A 17,699-nucleotide genomic window follows, 5' to 3' on the forward strand; every position below is an offset into this window, starting at 1 on the left:
GTCTCAAAAAAAAAAAACACAAGAAATATCCCTTTATTCATAAGAAACATAGAATTAGGTATTCTATTAAACTGAACAACAGAACTAAGTGGGAGTGACCGCATACGCTCTATCACAAATTGCCTGAATGTCTGAAAAGGTCAGTGGGCCATTTCGCTCCGTGCTGTGCCACAGGCAAACCACAAGAGCTGTCAGTGACTCACTGCGTGGGTCACCCAGGGCATGTGGTGCTGAGGCTGTCAAAGAGCAAGACGGGGCTGCATCTAAACTCAGGCCTCTGCTAAGTGTCCGAACTCGGGCGAGATGCTAAAGACTTTAGAGACGTTTCCTTTTCTATAGATGGGGTTATAACACTCACCCTGTCAGGTTCTCGTGTGTGTTGACAAGGCCGGCACGTGACACACCAGGGGCAGAGTTGGATGGGAACCGTCTTCCTCAGACAACATGGTCCTCATAAGCATCAACAAAATAAGGAGAGCAGGAGACCAGGGTGTCTCCAGCTGTGTCAGGACTGCAGCAGGGACTCAGCAACAGTCAGTCTCTTTCTCTTGTTTCATCCAAATCATACATTCAAAAAAAAAAAGGTGGGGTTATCATGGATGTTTATATGGATTCCTGGGATCAGGCAAATATACCTTTCCTTGTCATTCCTTCAAGAGTTATGTCCACACACAAACTCGCACACAAATGTTCAGAGCTTTACTCAGGATTACCAGAAACTGGAGGCAACCAACATGTCCTTCAGTAGGTGAATGGATAAATAAATTCTGGTACCTACAGACAATGGAATATCATTCAGTGAGAAAATAAATGAGCTATCTAATCATGAAAAGGCACACAGGGACCCAAAATGCATACCACTAAGTGAAAGAAGCCAAAAAGGCTACATACTGTATGATTCCAATTACATGACATTTTGGAAAAGGGAAAATTACAAAGATAGTAAAACAATCAATGGTTGACAGGGGTTGGGAAGAGGAAAGGATGGATAGGCAGAGAGCCCTGGCTGCTTAGGGCAGTGAGACCACTGTGTGCGATTTCACCACAACGGTGGACCCACGACAGCGTGCAGATGCCCACACCCATTGAATTAAGACCACAAAAAGGTATTAATTACATCAACTATGAACTTTCATAATGAAATAAATCATGTTTTTTAGAAGTGGACAGTTTTGTTCAGTTTCTGTCTACTTTCTGAAATGGAGACGGTGGAGCGCTTCCATGGTTGTGAGGATAAAAATAGCTTAGAGAATGTAATAACTAAAATAGGTGCGTAAACATTGTTAAACTATTTTATTCTCATTAAAAAGCATTGCTTAAATATATTTATATTTAAAAATTGAGCAAGGAGTGCAAACACATTAACGTAATTCTCCTCTAGCTCCACTCAGAAGTCAGGACTGCACGGCTCCGCTTGCACCTGCGAAACACAACAACCTTTTTCAGCGTCATTAAAATATTTCAATGGGAGGATTGACTTTAGACTCAACCTGTGTTTTCTCCCCTGGAAAACAAAGGTTTTGTGAAACAAACAAAGCCTTTACCTTCCTCAACCGAAACACTCAGACATCTGTGATGTCTGCTGTAAGTGCCACCAGGCTCTCCTCTGAAATCTCGTAATGGGAAAATAGAGACTGTAGATTCTTTTAGAAAGGGGAGAATCAGAACTAATGTCGAAAGGCCACATCCTCATTCATAAACACCTTCTTTTACAAATTCCACAGGTTTAGTTACTTTGGGATTAATATGGACCTATTTTAAAGTGCATTTATTAATTTAGCATGAATTGTTCAAATTCATTCTGGATCCTAAGCCGACATCCAGCAATGCCGGGTGTGCGCCTGGGAGAGTCACCAGCCCTGATGAGCCTCAGATTATTGTATTTGTAAAATGAAGGTTAGGCTTGCTCCAATTTTTTTAAAACCATTTTTAATAGTAAAAACTTTTTTCTTGTTACATAAAAATGTACAAGAAAAACTCAAACATTACCAATGATAATCATTTTATTAATATAAATATTTTTGTGAGCTCAATTTATGACTTAATTATAGAAGAAATAAGCAACATGAGGTGCCATTATACAATATGGTAACCATACTTTCCTACTTTGTCTATATGTTATTGATAAATCTTGATGTATACAGAAAAGGAGTTTCAAAGAATAATAATTTAAAATAATGTCTTGACTTGTAATTTCAGGGACTTTAAAAAAATTCCTGCAACTGCTTTTTAAAGGTTCTAGAACAGTTTTCTATGTCTTCCAGCTAAATAACTACAAAGAGCTAACTCTTCTCACATTCTGTATTATAAATATGTAAGTCAAAAAAGGAACAGACAACATCATAAAACACATGCATGAACAAATGGGCCTTGGCTCACATTTAATTGCATCTGCCAATGCACATAGGTTATAGCAGAATTTTTGTGTGTAATTTTACGAGTGGATTTCTGTCAAAATAAAAATTGTCTACTATCTCTATTCAGTGGTATATTTGCACAAATCGTAAACATATTCATAGAGATAGTGGGAGACATTTATTTCACGGCTTACAAGAAGACAGGTTAAGTTGGGACATTTGGTTGTTTCATTAATGCTACATTTTATAATGCACTTGTATGGGCAAGGTATTTAAATGTATTATAACAACTTTTAAATGCTCATTGTTACAGATGGAATTACTGGAGAAAGTACTAGCTGATATTTTCTTTGTGTGTGCTTTGAAGGCACAAGGAAATCATAAAGCAGCCCTTTTCCCTTTTCCCATCTATTTCCTGAAGGCCAAGCTGTGCTTTTGCAGATTAGGCCTCTCTGTAACACACACACACACACACACACACACACACACGCATATGGCCTTTATGGTTTTAAAGGAGGAAAAGAGAATTTGCCTGGATAACTGTCACCTAGGTATTTTCAGGGGAGATCTAGAATCATCTAAGGGGTTAAGCTGGACTAGCCAATGGGAAAACAAAATGAAGATACCAGGGAGATATTTCCAGAAGAGAAGCATTCCTAATGGGCTAGGCCCTAGTCACATGCAGTTCCCCAGATGTGGCTGGTGTGGCCAAGGTTCCAGCATGTGACGGCTGCCTTCCTGGCACTTCCCGTGCTGTGAGGAGCATCCCCTCCCCAGTGCCAGGACAGTGGTCCTCTCACCCCCTTCAGAGTAAAGGGCCAGCAGTTGGCAGTCTCAGGAAAAGTAGTGAGACAGGAAGGTGAGAAGCATGAAGTGCCACCATCCCAGCCTCCAGTGTCTGGCACAGAATATGACGAGGAACCTCCGTGAATTGGAATCTTCCACATCTCCACACATGTGAGTTTCTGCTAGGTATAATTTGACTTATAAAAACAAAAACATATGACCTTCTTGTATGTAAATCTTGTAGAAGAGTTAATGATTGTAACCTGGATGTTTTACATTGTGAGATGCTATTAAATCAATATCCATCACAAAACTATTGATAATTTTTTAGAATAGCAGAAGAGATCTCATCATATTTAATGCAGTGGATCAACTGTAAGATGCAGGTTAATTCCAGAAAAAGTAAAGCATAAAAAAATCTGTCTTAGAATGGAAAATACAGTAAACTATTTTTAACTAGAATTTAAATGCAACATTTTAGGATATGAAGCCATCAGCTCATTTTGAAAACTACTGGCTCAGATGACCTCAGCGATAGGAAACCTCTAACAGATCACGAATCTAATAATGAGATAATTTTCTGTGTCTTTGCCTGAGAGTCTGTCTGAAAGTGGTGCAGTTTTTACACAAGAGGAATAACGTGTCCCAGACTGAGAACGCTTCACGGGCCACCATTCTGGGCAGTGCTTCAGTGTGGAGTTTTAGCAGTGAGTATTCAGAAACAGTGGAATAATTTGTACTTTTTATAAAAAATATTATCTTGTCTATTTTTCTTTAAATATGCAGCAGAAGCTTACTATTATACAACTAAATTATGTGGGTTCTCTAACTGCCCACTTATTCTACCTTGATTAACATATGGTTTATTTCACCTTGATGTTTTTAAAGACAAGCATGTGCTGTGTGAGGGTTAGAATATGAGCCATAAACAAGGAGGCTTGAGATGGCAGCGCCTCCCCAAAAATGCAGTACCCCAGGGCCTGCACAGGGAACACTGCTTGGAACCTTAACACTTCTGAAATGGCTGGACATCTCTGCATGAGCTGTGTTTACCCACTTGTTCCATCTATTCTTATATTTTACAAGTATTTAGTCAATTCTTGAGCTAGGCCATGTGGTCTACCAAAGGAATAAGATATCTGTTGTTATTATTTTATTTTATTTTATTTCAATAGTTTTGGGGAACAGGTGGTTTTAGTTAAATGCTAAAGTTCTTTATTCATGGTTTCTGAGATTTTGGTCCACCCATAGCCCAAGCAGAGTACAATGTACCCAATGTGTAGGGTTTTATCCCTCACCTCCCTCTCACCTTTCCCCCTAAGTCCCCAAAGCCCACTTATCATTCTTAGGCCTTGGAATCATCATCATAGCTTATGTCCCACTTATAAGTAAGAACATACAGCGTGGTTAGGTCAGCAGAGGGCTCCAGGGGACTGGTGGGGCAGGCCAGGACATAAAAGAGGGCCTAGAGCCAGGGTTACCCAGGAGAGGGTGGACCCATTTTGCCAAGCACCCTAACCCTAAAAGCTGTAATCCTTACCCTTAACCCCAACCCTAACCCTAAACTTTAACCCTAACCTTTAACACCTTACCATAACCCCAACCCTAACCCCTAACCATAACCCTAAAACGCTAACGCTAAAACCCTAATCCCTAACACTAAACCCTAATCATAACCCTAAACACAACCCCAACCCTAACCCTAACCCTAACCACAATCCCAACCCCAGCCCCAAGCCTAACCTTAACCCTAACCTCTACCCCCAGCCTTTCTTACCTTTTACATCTGTCCAGCTTCTCCAGTAGAAGCAGGGACGCTTGGTTCCCAGGTGTGCACCACTGCATCTGGCACAGGACTCCGTATCAGTCCCCAAACAAGCACCTGAATGCTCACAGGGCAGCCATGCAGTGGAAGCCCAGGGTGTATTCTCACCTCCAGAACCAGGGCCCAGCACCTGCATCAGGCTGATCAGGGATGAAGTGAGCTGTGGCACCCAAGGTCTTCGTAAGACCAAGGCCACATTGTGCCTCCTATCACGGAGCGAGACGCAGCAGCCTTCAAAGTCAGGGGCCCTTCCCTGATGACACTCCAAGCACAAAGTACTGGACTTTCACACAATGAGGCTGCACACATTATTCTGTTTAAATCCCCACCTAGGCCACTGGGAGAAATGGTGATAGAGGGACCCTCGTGTTGCCCTGTGGTATACATGCTCTGGGTTCATACGACTGCAAGCCATTTACAAGAAACTCAAGCTGAAACGCTACTTGTTTCCAACTTCTTGTTTGCAGAGGATTTACAATTTACACCCCAAAACAGACAGCCACAGAGCACACTACTTCTCCTCTGAAGTCACTCTGAGGGCCTCCGCATCAGTCCTAGAACTGGAAGATTGGTGGACAAGAACTGGGATGTTGATGGGGCACTGGATACTTGCTGGACACCAACCTCCTCTCACCTAACCTTACAGACGGCCCAGATCTCACCTGCCTGAATCAGACATTTTAACACACACAGCTCTCAACAGCAGGACTTACAGACACAAAACTCCAAGGTAAAGGATTGTCTCAACTCCTTGGTGTCTCAACGAACTAAAACACTGCCTAGCACAGGTGCACCATCAACCTTATTCACTAAATAAACCTCTGTATATTTTATTCATCTTTGATTGTGGAAATGATGTAATGAACAAAATGATGTTTTATAAATTGGACTAAAAACCTTTGAGGTGTCTTCACAGGATCCTATCTGGTGGACCCCCAAATCTGCCAACACAGAGAAGTCATTCGTAAACACGTGCAGGGCAGAGGCCAGACAAAACCACCTCTCTCAGCCTCAAAGTGGCCTGGCAGTCACAGGAACGGCCATGTGGGGTCTGGCCTGTGCGAGGAAGTCAGGCTTTTGGTTTGAGGCACCCTACTGCACCACAAAACCAAGTTCTGCCTAACAAAGAAAAAACAGCCCACTCACTCTCCCTAATATCCCAGCTGGTAATCTAAGAGCAATATCTGCTTGACACCCCTCCTGCTCCGCCCTCCACATCCAAGCTATCACCAAGGCCCTGGCAATCCTACCTCCTAAATGTCTCTCAAATCCACTTCTCTCTCTTTGGAGTCCAGGCCACCAGTGTGACTTCTGCATGTGTGTAGCCGCCTCCTCGCAGGATCTAAACATGCAAATCTAGTCATAGGCTCTGTGAAAAGAAAATCTTGGGGCCCCAAAATTACTAAGCTAAAGGGAAAAGTCAAGCTGGGAACGGCTCAAGGCAAACCTGCCTCTCATTCTATTCCAAATCACCTATCTCCTCACTAAGATAGGTGCACATCCGATCGCCTCCTTTGGAGAGACTAACCAGAAACTCAAAACAACGCAACATTTGTCTCTCACCTACCTGTGACCTTGGAAGCCCCCTCCCTGCTTCCAGTTGTCCCCACCTTTCTGGATGGAAGCAAGGTACTTCTGACATGTACTGACTGATGTCTCATGTCTCCCTAAAACCAAGCTGTGCCCTGACCACCTTAGGAACTTGTCGTCAGGATCTCCTGAGCCTGTCACGGGTGCACGTCCTCAACCTTGGCAAAATAAACTTTCTAAACTGACTGAGATCATCTCAGATAATCGGGGTTCACAAGTCCATGTATGTGGATGTCCCCTGGGGTAGTGCCCCTCCTCCACTGAGCTCATTCCAGTCCTCCTTGTGCGTTTTCTTCAGAAGAAATTTCACAGCTACTTGGTCCACACCTGTCGGCCCTAAAGGAACACTGTTCTCCACAGGCACATGGGCGGTGTACCAGCTGGGCTGTGTGGAGAGGACCAGGCTCCTCTCCTAATTCCCGCTCAGTTAAAAACAAAGGTCGAGAAGTGAAGAAATTTGCTAACCCTAACCCTAACACCAACCCCAACCCCAAACTGAACCCTAACCCAGCCCTAACCCCAACCCCAACCCTAAACCCAACCCCAACCCCAACTCTAACCCTAAACCCTAACCATAACTCTAAACCCAAACCCCTAACCCCTAACCCTAACCCTACCCCACCCCAACCCTACCCTAACGCTAACCTAACCCTAACCCTCACCCTCACCCTGCCCCTGCCCCGACCCTAGCCCTGCCCATAGCCCTAGCCCTAGCCCTAACCCTAACCCTAGCCCGAGCGTGAACCCCAGCCCTAACCCGAACCCTAGCCTTAGCCCAAACCCGAACCCTAACCCTAACCCAAACCCAAACCCGGACCCGGACCCGAACCCGAACCCAGCCCTAACCCCAACCCTAACCCTAACCCTAGCCCTAGCCCTAACCCTAACCCTGACCCTGACCCTGACCCCCAATCCTGACCCTGACCCCCGACCCTGACCCGAACCCGAACCCCGACCCTTAACCCAAACCCGAACCCGAACCTGACCCTGGCCCTAAGAGGCATAGCTAAGGCTTCCTCTTGGGGTCAGGAGTCCGAGACTAGCCTGGCCTACATGGCAAAACCCAGTCTCTACTAAAAATACAAAAATTTGCCAGGCATGGTGGCACATGCCTGTAATCTCAGTTACTCCGGAGGCTAAGGCAGGGGAATCACTTGAACTTGGGAGGCAGTGGTTGCAGTAAGCCGAGATCACGCCACTGCACTCCAGCTTGGGCAACAAGAGCAAAACTCCGTCTCAAAAAAAAAAAGAAAAAAAACCATAGTATCTCAGCCGGGCGCAGTGGCTCATACCTGTAATCCCAGCACTTTGGGAGCCCAAGGCGAGTGGATCATGAGGTCAGAGTTCAAGACCTGCCTGGCCAATATGGTGAAACCCCGTCACTACTAAAAATACAAAAATTAGCTGAGTGTGGTGGCATGCGCCTGTAGTCCCAGTTGCTTGGGAGGCTGAGGCAGGAGAATCCCTTGAACCCGGGAGGCAGAGGCTGCAGTGAGCCGCATTCATGCCACTGCACTCCAGCCTTGGCGACAGAGCAAGACTCTGTCTCAAATAAATAAATAAATATATATATATATATATATATATATATATATATATATATAGTATCTTATACATTTAAGCAACCCTAGGAAGCAAATCAGGGAAGGTTCAAAAAAAATGAATAAGGGAGTAAGTATAGGAATAAAGAAAGAAATTGAAATCTCAGTGATTAGTATTTTCATAGCCTGTTCAAATCTAAGTATGTAGTCAATTCTGGGATCACTGTGATTTGGGGTTTGCTTTCTACCACTTAAGCTATTTAAAACACTGAGGGCCGGGCGCGGTGGCTCAAGCCTGTAATCCCAGCACTTTGGGAGGCCGAGACGGGCGGATCACGAGGTCAGGAGATCGAGAGACGATCCCGGCTAACACGGTGAAACCCCGTCTCTACTAAAAAAAAATACAAAAAAATAGCCGGGCGAGGTGGCGGGCGCCTGTAGTCCCAGCTACTCGGGAGGCTGAGGCAGGAGAATGGCGTAAACCTGGGAGGCGGATCTTGCAGTGAGCTGAGATCCGGCCACTGCACTCCAGCCTGGGTGACAGAGCAAGACTCCGTCTCAAAAAAAAAAAAAAAAACACTGAGAACGCAATATTAGAACTTTCATTTGAATGAAATACTCAGAATTGTGATTAAAATAAATAACAAATTACACAAGTTTACAAGTAACAGTTAAATGTTTAGGGTTAAGTTTTGCAAACAGTACAAATGTTTAAGAGTGTTGATTGGGAGTAAGGGAATGTCAACTGCCAATAAATATGGAAGATGAAAGAACAGGACTTTAAACAGAGCATATTTACTTATGGGTCTCTGTCTCCTCCCCACACAGAAAAACTCCCAGACATTCATGACTTCATCCACTCTGACTGGCAGATAGATCACATTTCCTGACCCCCCAGCTCTTCACCTCAAAAGGTTTATCTTTCCACCACACCAGCAAAAACCCTCAGGACACACGATTCATACTGCCAGCTAAGCATCTACGCCAAGGGACAAGGTAAGCACACGCTAAGGCAGCTGGGCCATCCTGGCCCTAATCCCTCCAGCGGTGTCCACACTGAGCATTGCAGCACTTGTAGAAGGTGGTCATCGGCTCATCTGCAGAGCGGGTCTGAAGCTGCATGAAGTAAGCACGAGGATGTTCGCATTTGGGACACGGCTCTGGCAATGAGAAAAAAGAAGTGACCCACATTAAAAGAAACATGATGCTCATGACTGTTAAAAGTAGGTATTACTTAATATGTGCGAGGCGAAAGCGGGCGGATCATCTGAGGTCAGGAGTTCAAGACCATCCTGGCCAACATGGTGAAACCCCATCTCTACCAAAAATATAAAATTAGCCGGGCATGGTGGCAGGCGCCTTTAATCCCAGCTGCCTGGGACGCTGAGACAGGAGAATCGCTTGAACCTGGAAGGCAGAGATTGCAGCGAGCTGAGATTGTGCCACTGTACTCCAGCCTGGCGACTAAGTGAGACTCCGTATCAAAAAAAAAAAAAAAAAAAAAAAAAAAAGAAGTAGGTATTATTTAATGTCTTTTTTTTTTTTTTTTTTTTTGAGATGAAATCTCACACTGTCACCCAGGCTGGAGGGCAATGGGGTGATCTCGGCTCACTGCAACCTCTGCCTTTCGGGTTCATGCAATTCTCCTTGCCTCAGCCTCCCAAGTAGATGGGATTAAAGGTGCCCGTCACCGCACTCGGCTAATTTTTTTGTATTTTTAGTAGAGACGGGTTTTCATTATGTTGGCCAGGCTGGTCTGGAACTCCTGAACTTTTGATCTGCCCACCTCAGCCTCCCAAGGTGCTGGGATTACAGGCGTGAGCCACCGTGCCCAGCCTACTTAATATCTTTAAATATGGTAAAGAACCTCCCTGCTCATTTGATGCCCCTTGACAAGGGTAGGTCTACAAACAGTGATGTCATTCCTACTACACTCTAACACTAAGGGAATCTGAGAGACCTGTGACTCACAAACGCCGCTCCCCCCCTCCCTGATTCCCACGGTTCTTCTCAAGTCCAGCTGAAGGCTGGTTGGAAACATAACATGGAAGGTGACTGCTCTGGTATATTTTGTGCTGCTGTAACAAAATGCCTAAGACTAAGTCACGGTTAGACAGTAGAAGAGTTTTGAAGTAAATGCTGCGAAAAGTCTGCATTGTTAAGAATTGAGCATTAAGGGCGATTCTGGTGTGGACTCAAAAGAAGAGAAAAGGCTGGGTATGGTGGCTCATGCCTGTAATCCCAGAACTTTGGGAGGCTGAGGTCAGGAGTTCAAGACCAGCCTAGCCAAGATGGTGAAACCCCGTCTCTATCAAAACTACAAAAATTAGCCAGACGCAGTAGCAGGTGCCTGTAATCCCAGCTACTAGGGAGGATGAGCAGGAGAATCGCTTGAACCCAGGCAGCAGAGATTGCGTCACTACACGCCAGCCTGGGTGAAAGAGACTCTGTCTCAAAAAAAAAAAAAAAAGGCCAGGCACGGTGGCTCACGCCTGTAATCCCAGCACTTTGGTAAGCCGAGGCCAGCAGATCACCTGAGGCTGGGAGTTCGTGACCAGACTGACCAACATGGAGAAACCCCGTCTCTACTAAAAATACAAAATTAGCCAGGCGTGGTGCCACATGCCTGTAATCCCAGCTACTTGGGAGGCTGAGGCAGGAGAATCGTTTGAACCTGGGATGTGGAGGTCACGGTGAGCCGAGATCGCGCCACTGCACTCCAGCCTGGGCAACAAGACTGAAACTCAGTCCCAGCCCAAAAAAAAAGAATAAAAAGTAGACTGGGCATAGTGGCTCACACCTGTAATTCCATTAATTTGGGGGCTGAGGCAGGAGGATTGCTTGACCCAAGGAGTTCAAGACCAGCCTGGGCAACATGGCAAGATCTAGTCTCTACAAATAATAATAATAATTTTTTTTTTTTTTTTTTTTTTTTTTTTTTGAGACGGAGTCTTGCTCTGTCGCCCAAGCTGGAGTGCAGTGGCCGGATCTCAGCTCACTGCAGCTCCGCCTTCCGGGTTCCCGCCATTCTCCTGCCTCAGCCTCCCGAGTAGCTGGGACTACAGGCGCCTGCCACTTCGCCCGGCTAGTTTTTTGTATTTTTTAGTAGAGATGGGGTTTCACCGTGTTAGCCAGGATGGTCTCGATCTCCTGACCTCGTGATCCACCCGTCTCGGCCTCCCAAAGTGCTGGGATTACAGGCTTGAGCCACCGCGCCCGGCCAATAATAATTATTAATTATTATTAGCTGGATATGGTGGCAAGCACCTACGGTCTCAGCTACTCAGGAGGCTGAGGTCGGAGGAATGCTTGAGACTGGGTGGTGGAGGCTGCAGTGAGCCATGATCGCACCACTAGAACTTGGGCACCAGAGCAAGACCCTGTCTCAAAAAACAAAAAAAACAAAAAAGTGGATTTAGGAGAGAAAACCAAGGGTATGGTCAAGGGACCATGTGATACAGAGATGAGTACAGACAGAAGGAAGCCAGATGCTATTCGTCAAGCAATGGGAGGATGACCTCTTCAAGGCATTTTGGAGATCTTGGGGTGGGATGAAGGGATGCCATGCCCATCACAGGCCCAGAGTGGTTTCGAGGTACCTCAGGGTTTCCTATAGCTCCCCTGGCTCTCTGCTCCCTGTATTCCAGGGCACCATTACTAAGCCAGACCCTACCAGACACCAAACCTGCTGGTGATTTGTACAAGGACTTCTCAACCTCCAGAATTGTGAGCAATAAATTTCTGTTCTTTATAAATTACCCGGTATGTGGTATTCTGTTATAGCAGTGCAAATAAAGATAGTGATTTATGGGCTGAGTGCGGTGGCTCATGCCTGTAATCCCAGCACTTTGGGAGGCCGAGGCAGGCGGGATCACGAGGTCAGGAGATCGAGACCATCCTGGCCAATATGGTGAAACCTGTCTCTATTAAAAATACAAAAAATTAGCCGGGCATGGTGGTGAGCATCTGTAATCCCAGCTACCTGGGAGCCTCGGGCAAGAGAATTGTTTGAACCCAGGAGGTGGACATTGCAGTGAGCCGAGATCACGCCATTGCACTCCAGCCTGGGTGACAGAGCAAGACTCCGTCAAAAAAAAAAAAAAAAAAAAAAAAGAGAGAGAAGTACATATTTCCCTTCAAAGCGATTTCACTTTGAGAAACTTATTCCACACCTGATAGAAATGGCTTCAAACACTCTAACACTATTTCTGACATTAGGTACTTAATCTTTTTTTTTTTTTTTTTTTGAGACGGAGTCTCGCTCTGCCGCCCAGGCTGGAGTGCAGTGGCCGGATCTCAGCTCACTGCAAGCTCCGCCTCCCGGGTTCACGCCATTCTCCTGCCTCAGCCTCCCCAGTAGCTGGGACTACAGGCGCCCGCCACCTCGCCCGGCTAGTTTTTTGTATTTTTTTAGTAGAGACGGGGTTTCACCGTGTCAGCCAGGATGGTCTCGATCTCCTGACCTCGTGATCCGCCCGCCTCGGCCTCCCAAAGTGCTGGGATTACAGGCCTGAGCCACCGCGCCCGGCCTTAATCTTTTTTTTTAAGACAGTCTTGCTCAAGCTGGAGTGCAGTGGCACGGTCTCGGCTCACTGCAACCTCTGCCTTCTGGTTCAAGCAATTCTCCTGCCTCAACCTCCCAAGTAGCTGGGATTACAGGCATGGACCACCACACCCAGCTACTTTTTGTATTTTTAAAAGAAACAGGGTTTCACCATGTTGGCCAGGATGGTCTTGATGTCTTGACCTCATGATCCACCCGCACTGGCCTCCCAAAGTGCTGAGATTATAGGTGTGAGCCACCGCGCTGGCCACTAACTTTTTCACATAGCAGATTAGATTTCTATGTTCTTCTTTTTTTTTTTTTTTTGACAGTTTCCCTCTTGTTGCCCAAGCTGGAGTGCAATGACGCAATCTCGGCTCACTGCAACCTCTGCTTCCCGGGTTCAAGTGATTCACCTGTGCCAGCCTCCCGAGTAGCTGGCATTACCAGTGCCCGCCACCACACCTGCCTAATTTTTTGTATTTTTAGTAGAAACGGGGTTTCTTCGTGTTAGCCAGGCTGCTTTCAAACTCCTGACCTCAGGTGATCCGCCCGTACTGGCCTCCCAAAGTGCTGGGATTGCAGGTGTGAGCCACCGCACCCGGCCTATATGTTCTTCTATCGGGGGAAAAACACAGTACTAACCATCAGTTCTCTCTCTCCTCTCAATACATCTTATATTTAGGGCCTTCCCCTTTCCTCTGCTGGTCACATCTATCTCTATCAGACATGCAATACACATTTATTTTACCCAATCTGCAGTTTAATGCTCATGCTCATTGGTATTAACTTCTAGAAATCTATATGAGCACAGTGTATTAGTCCGTTCTCACACTGATATGAATACCTGAGACTGGGTAATTTACATAGGAAAAAGCGGTTTCGTTTGTTGGTTTGTTTGTTTTGAGACAGAGTCTCACTCTTGTCATCAAGGCTGGAGCACAATAGTGCGATCTCAGCTCACTGCAACCTCTGCCTCCCGGGTTCAAGCAATTCTCGTGCCTCAGCCTCCTGAGCAGCTGGGTCTACAGGCTCGCACCACCACGACCGACTAATTATTTTATTTTTAGCAGAGACAGGGTTTCGCCATGTGGGCCAGGCTGGTCTGGAACTCCTGACCTCAAGTGATTTGCCAACCTTGGCCTCCCAAACTGCTGGGATTACAGGCGTGAGCCACCGCGCCCAGCCAAGAAAAGGGGTCTAAATTTACTCACAGTTCTGTGTGGTTGCGGATGCCTCAGGAAACCTACAATCATGGAGGAAGGTACCTCTTCACACAGGCAGCAAAAGACAGAATGAGTGTGAGCAGGGGAAATGCCAAACGCTCATAAAACAATCAGATCTTGTGAGAACAGCACGGAGGGGGGGGAACCACTCCCATGACTGACTCAATTCCTTCCCAGTGAGCCCCTCCCAGGACACCTGGGGATTACAAGAACCATAATTCAAGATGTTTGGGTGGTGGCCGGGCACGGTGGCTCAAGCCTGTAATCCCAGCACTTTGGGAGGCCGAGACGGGTGGATCACAAGGTCAGGAGATCGAGACCATCCTGGCGAACACGGTGAAACCCCGTCTCTACTAAAAAATACAAAAAACTAGCCGGGCGAAGTGGCGGCGCCTGTAGTCCCAGCTACTCGGGAGGCTGAGGCAGGAGAATGGCGTAAACCCGGGAGGCGGAGCTTGCAGTGAGCGGAGATCCGGCCACTGCACTCCAGCCTGGACGACAGAGCCAGACTCAGTCTCAAAAAAAAAATAAAAATAAAAAGATGTTTGGGTGAAGACACAGCCAAACCATATCAAACAGAAAGAACATACTTTTTTCCTTAGATTCTTATTTTTATTAATCTACTCATCATTGCCATTATCAAAGCTATCACCTGCTCACTGCCTCTTATATACCAAGCACGGTATAACTCACTTTATGCTCTCACGATCTACGAATATGGATTAGCCCCAGAGAAGTCAAGAGACCCAAGGAAGGTCCTACCACAGTACAAGGGCCTGAGGATCTAACATGGGCCTGTATGACTCCAAGGCTTGTACAAATATTGCTTGTGTAACAGATTACTAAACAGTAACAAATACTAATAAATTATTCAAAAACCATTTCTATTTTTAGAAACCTACATCATTTATATGACATCACAGACTCTGCCATGCAGTGGCATCAACAGCCTCATAATTATCCAGTTTAGCAACAGAAACAGTGTTCCCTCTTACCTGCAGTAGAGTCAACATTCTCCCAGGCAGCTGCTCCACCAAGCACATCATCCACTTCTTTCAGTTTTGGGTACTTCCGATTTGTTACCTAACAAAAACAACACTTCAGACTCCAGGTAACTGCATAGCACAAACCTGGGCTGCCAAACCTCGAATTTCAGGATTATATAAGAGTTCACTCTTCCCACAGTTTCCAACTCCAAACTCCCACAACACAGTACAAAATGTAGTAGCATGCAAACATTAAGACTGAGGTAGCACCAACATATTCTTTTTTTTGTTTTGTTTTGTTTTGTTTTTTGAGACGGAGTCTCGCTCTGTCGCCCAGGCTGGAGTGCAGTGGCGCGATCTCGGCTCACTGCAAGCTCCGCCTCCTGGGTTTACGCCATTCTCCTGCCTCAGCCTCCTGAGTAGCTGGGACTACAGGCGCCCGCCACCGCGCCCGGCTAATTTTTTGTATTTTTAGTAGAGACGGGGTTTCACCGTGGTCTCGATCTCCTGACCTTGTGATCCGCCCGCCTCGGCCTCCCAAAGTGCTGGGATTACAGGCGTGAGCCACCGCGCCCGGCGGTAGCACCAACATATTCTAACTTCTAAAAATAAAGGTATTCTGGCCAGACGTCGTGGCTCATGCCTGTAATCCCAGCACTTTGGGAGACCAAGGCAAGTGGATCACCTGAGGTCAGGAGTTCGAGACCAGCCTGGTCACCGTGGTGAAACCCCGTCTTTACCAAAAATACAAAAATTAGCTGGGGGGTGGTGGCAGGAGCCTGTAATCCCAGCTACTCAGGAAGCTAAGGCAGAAGAATTGTTTGAACCCGGGAGGCAGAGGTGGCAGTGAGCCGAGATTGCACCATTGCACTCCAGCCTGGGAAGCAAAGCCAGACTGTGTCTCAAAAAAAAAAAAAAAAAGCTGGGCACGGTGGCTCACGCCTGTAATCCCAGCACTTTGGGAGGCCAAGGCAGGCGGATCACAAGGTCAGGAGATCGAGACCATCCTGGCTAATACACGGGGAAAGCCTGTCCACTAAAAACACAAAAAAATTGGCCAGGCGTGGTGGCTCACACCTGTAATCCCAGCACTTTGGGAGGCCGAGGCGGGCGGATCACAAGGTCAGGAGATTGAGACCATCCTGGCTAACACGGTGAAACCCTGTCTCTACTAAAAATATTAAAAATTAGCCGGGCGTGGTGGTGGGCGCCTATAGTCCCAGCTACTAGGGAGGCTGAGGCAGGAGAATGGCGTGAACACGGGAGGCGAAGCTTGCAGTGAACCGAGATGGCGCCACTGCACTCCAGCCTGGGCGACAGAGGGAGACTCCGTCTCAAAAAAAAAAAAAAAAGTAAAAGTATTCTAAAAAGTAAAAAGAAAATATGTATTATCAAAGGAAAACAACAAGTTATAATAAAGCATGCATCATCTGCTTACTGAACACCTACTATATTCTAGGTTTCATTTTAGTTGTTCAGAATATAACATAGAAGGGAACAAAACGGAAAACCTCTGCCCTCCTAGACCTTAGGTCCTACTTTTTTTTTCTTTTTTTTGAAACGGAGTTTCACTCTTGTTGCCCAGGCTGGAGTGCAGTGGCGCGATCTTGGCTCACTGAAACCTCCGCCGCCCAAGTTCAAGCCATTCTCCTGCCTCGGTCTCCCGAATAGCTGGGATTACAGGCGCCTGCCACCATGCCCGGCTAATTTTTGTATTTTTAGTAGAGATGGGGTTTCATCATGTCAGTCAGGCTGGTCTCGAACTCCTAACCTCAAGTGATACACCCGCCTTGGCCTCCGAAAGTGCTGGGATTAGAGGCGTGAGCCACGGCGCCCGGCCAGGTCCTACTATTAATAAACAAAGCACACGATACATTACGTAATGTATTCGAAGGTAACAAGCCCTGTGGAAACAATTACAAAGGGAAGGAGGATACATTGGACGGAGGGGCTGCAATTTAAAATACGGTAAAGACAAGACCAATGAGTAAGGTGGCTATCTAGGGGAAGAGCGAAGTTAGTAACAGTAAGTGCAAAGGCCCTGCGAGCGCCATGTGCACAATGAGAGATCGTCCAGGAGGCTGGTGTTGATGGGGCAAAGGGCAATAGGACTTGAAATCGGAGAAGCAAGTCGGGGAGGGGGTCAGTGTCTGAACATGGTAGGCCCTGGAAGAATTCCAGCTTTTCGTCTGCACGAGCTGGGGAACGGCCGAAGGTTTCTGCGCACAGCACGGACCTACGTGCCTCAGCTTTAAGGGAATCGCCGTGGCCGCTGCTGTGAACGCAGAGGAGGGCGCAAGCGTGGGAGCAGGAACCCAAGGAGGCGGGAAACGGTGGGGCTTTCTGAGTGTGCTGGAGCCCACAGAAAGAGCCCACAGATCTGCTGCAGACCGGAAGGGGGAGCGAGAAAGAGCGGACAGAGGCAGACGCCGGGGCTGGCGGCGATGGCGCCGCAGTCGGAGGAAGGGGAAGGCCTGCGAGAGGCGCCCGCGGCCCAGCGCCGGCCTTCGGGTCCCACCTTGCGGGTGATGTTGTGCACGTAGGGGCACGTGTTGCAGGCGAAGCGGTGGCAGCGTTGTCCCTCCTCCACGATCAGCCCGTTCCCGCAGCCGGGGCAGAATAGCAGCATGGTCTCGAACTCCGCAGGCGCCAACCACCGGCAGCTCACACTGCCGCTCAGCGCCGACGCGCGGCCCGCCTCGAGCTTACATTGGTCCTGGCGGCCGCCTCGCCCCGCCCACCAACCAATAGACAGGGCGATTCTGCGCTCCCAGCCCTGCTGCTGGCTGTCTCGCACTTGTCATTGGTCACTGCAGCCGCCCCACCCCTCGGCGCACCAATGGCT

At 47.1% G+C, this 17,699-nt stretch overlaps 1 protein-coding gene and 1 long non-coding RNA gene across 2 annotated transcripts; both read right to left on the minus strand.

The window, feature by feature from the left end:
- Positions 1-1,278: 1,278 nt before the first annotated feature.
- On the minus strand, positions 1,279-7,082 carry LOC107128703 (uncharacterized). The gene is made up of 2 exons (XR_006694723.3): positions 4,921-7,082; positions 1,279-1,420 (listed from the first exon to the last, which is right to left on the minus strand). It is a non-coding gene; the product is annotated as an uncharacterized lncRNA (long non-coding RNA).
- A 1,674-nt stretch (positions 7,083-8,756) lies between these two features.
- POLR3K (RNA polymerase III subunit K) lies at positions 8,757-17,535 on the minus strand. Its single transcript, XM_005590716.4, has 3 exons — positions 17,373-17,535; positions 14,864-14,951; positions 8,757-9,259 (listed from the first exon to the last, which is right to left on the minus strand). Exons 1-3 carry the CDS (start codon positions 17,481-17,483, stop codon positions 9,132-9,134), a joined length of 327 nt encoding a protein of 108 aa, XP_005590773.1. The 5' UTR covers positions 17,484-17,535; the 3' UTR covers positions 8,757-9,131.
- Between the last annotated feature and the right edge of the window lie 164 nt (positions 17,536-17,699).

Source organism: Macaca fascicularis, chromosome 20 (genome assembly GCF_037993035.2).
Source record: "Macaca fascicularis isolate 582-1 chromosome 20, T2T-MFA8v1.1".
Lineage (NCBI taxonomy): Eukaryota > Metazoa > Chordata > Mammalia > Primates > Cercopithecidae > Macaca > Macaca fascicularis.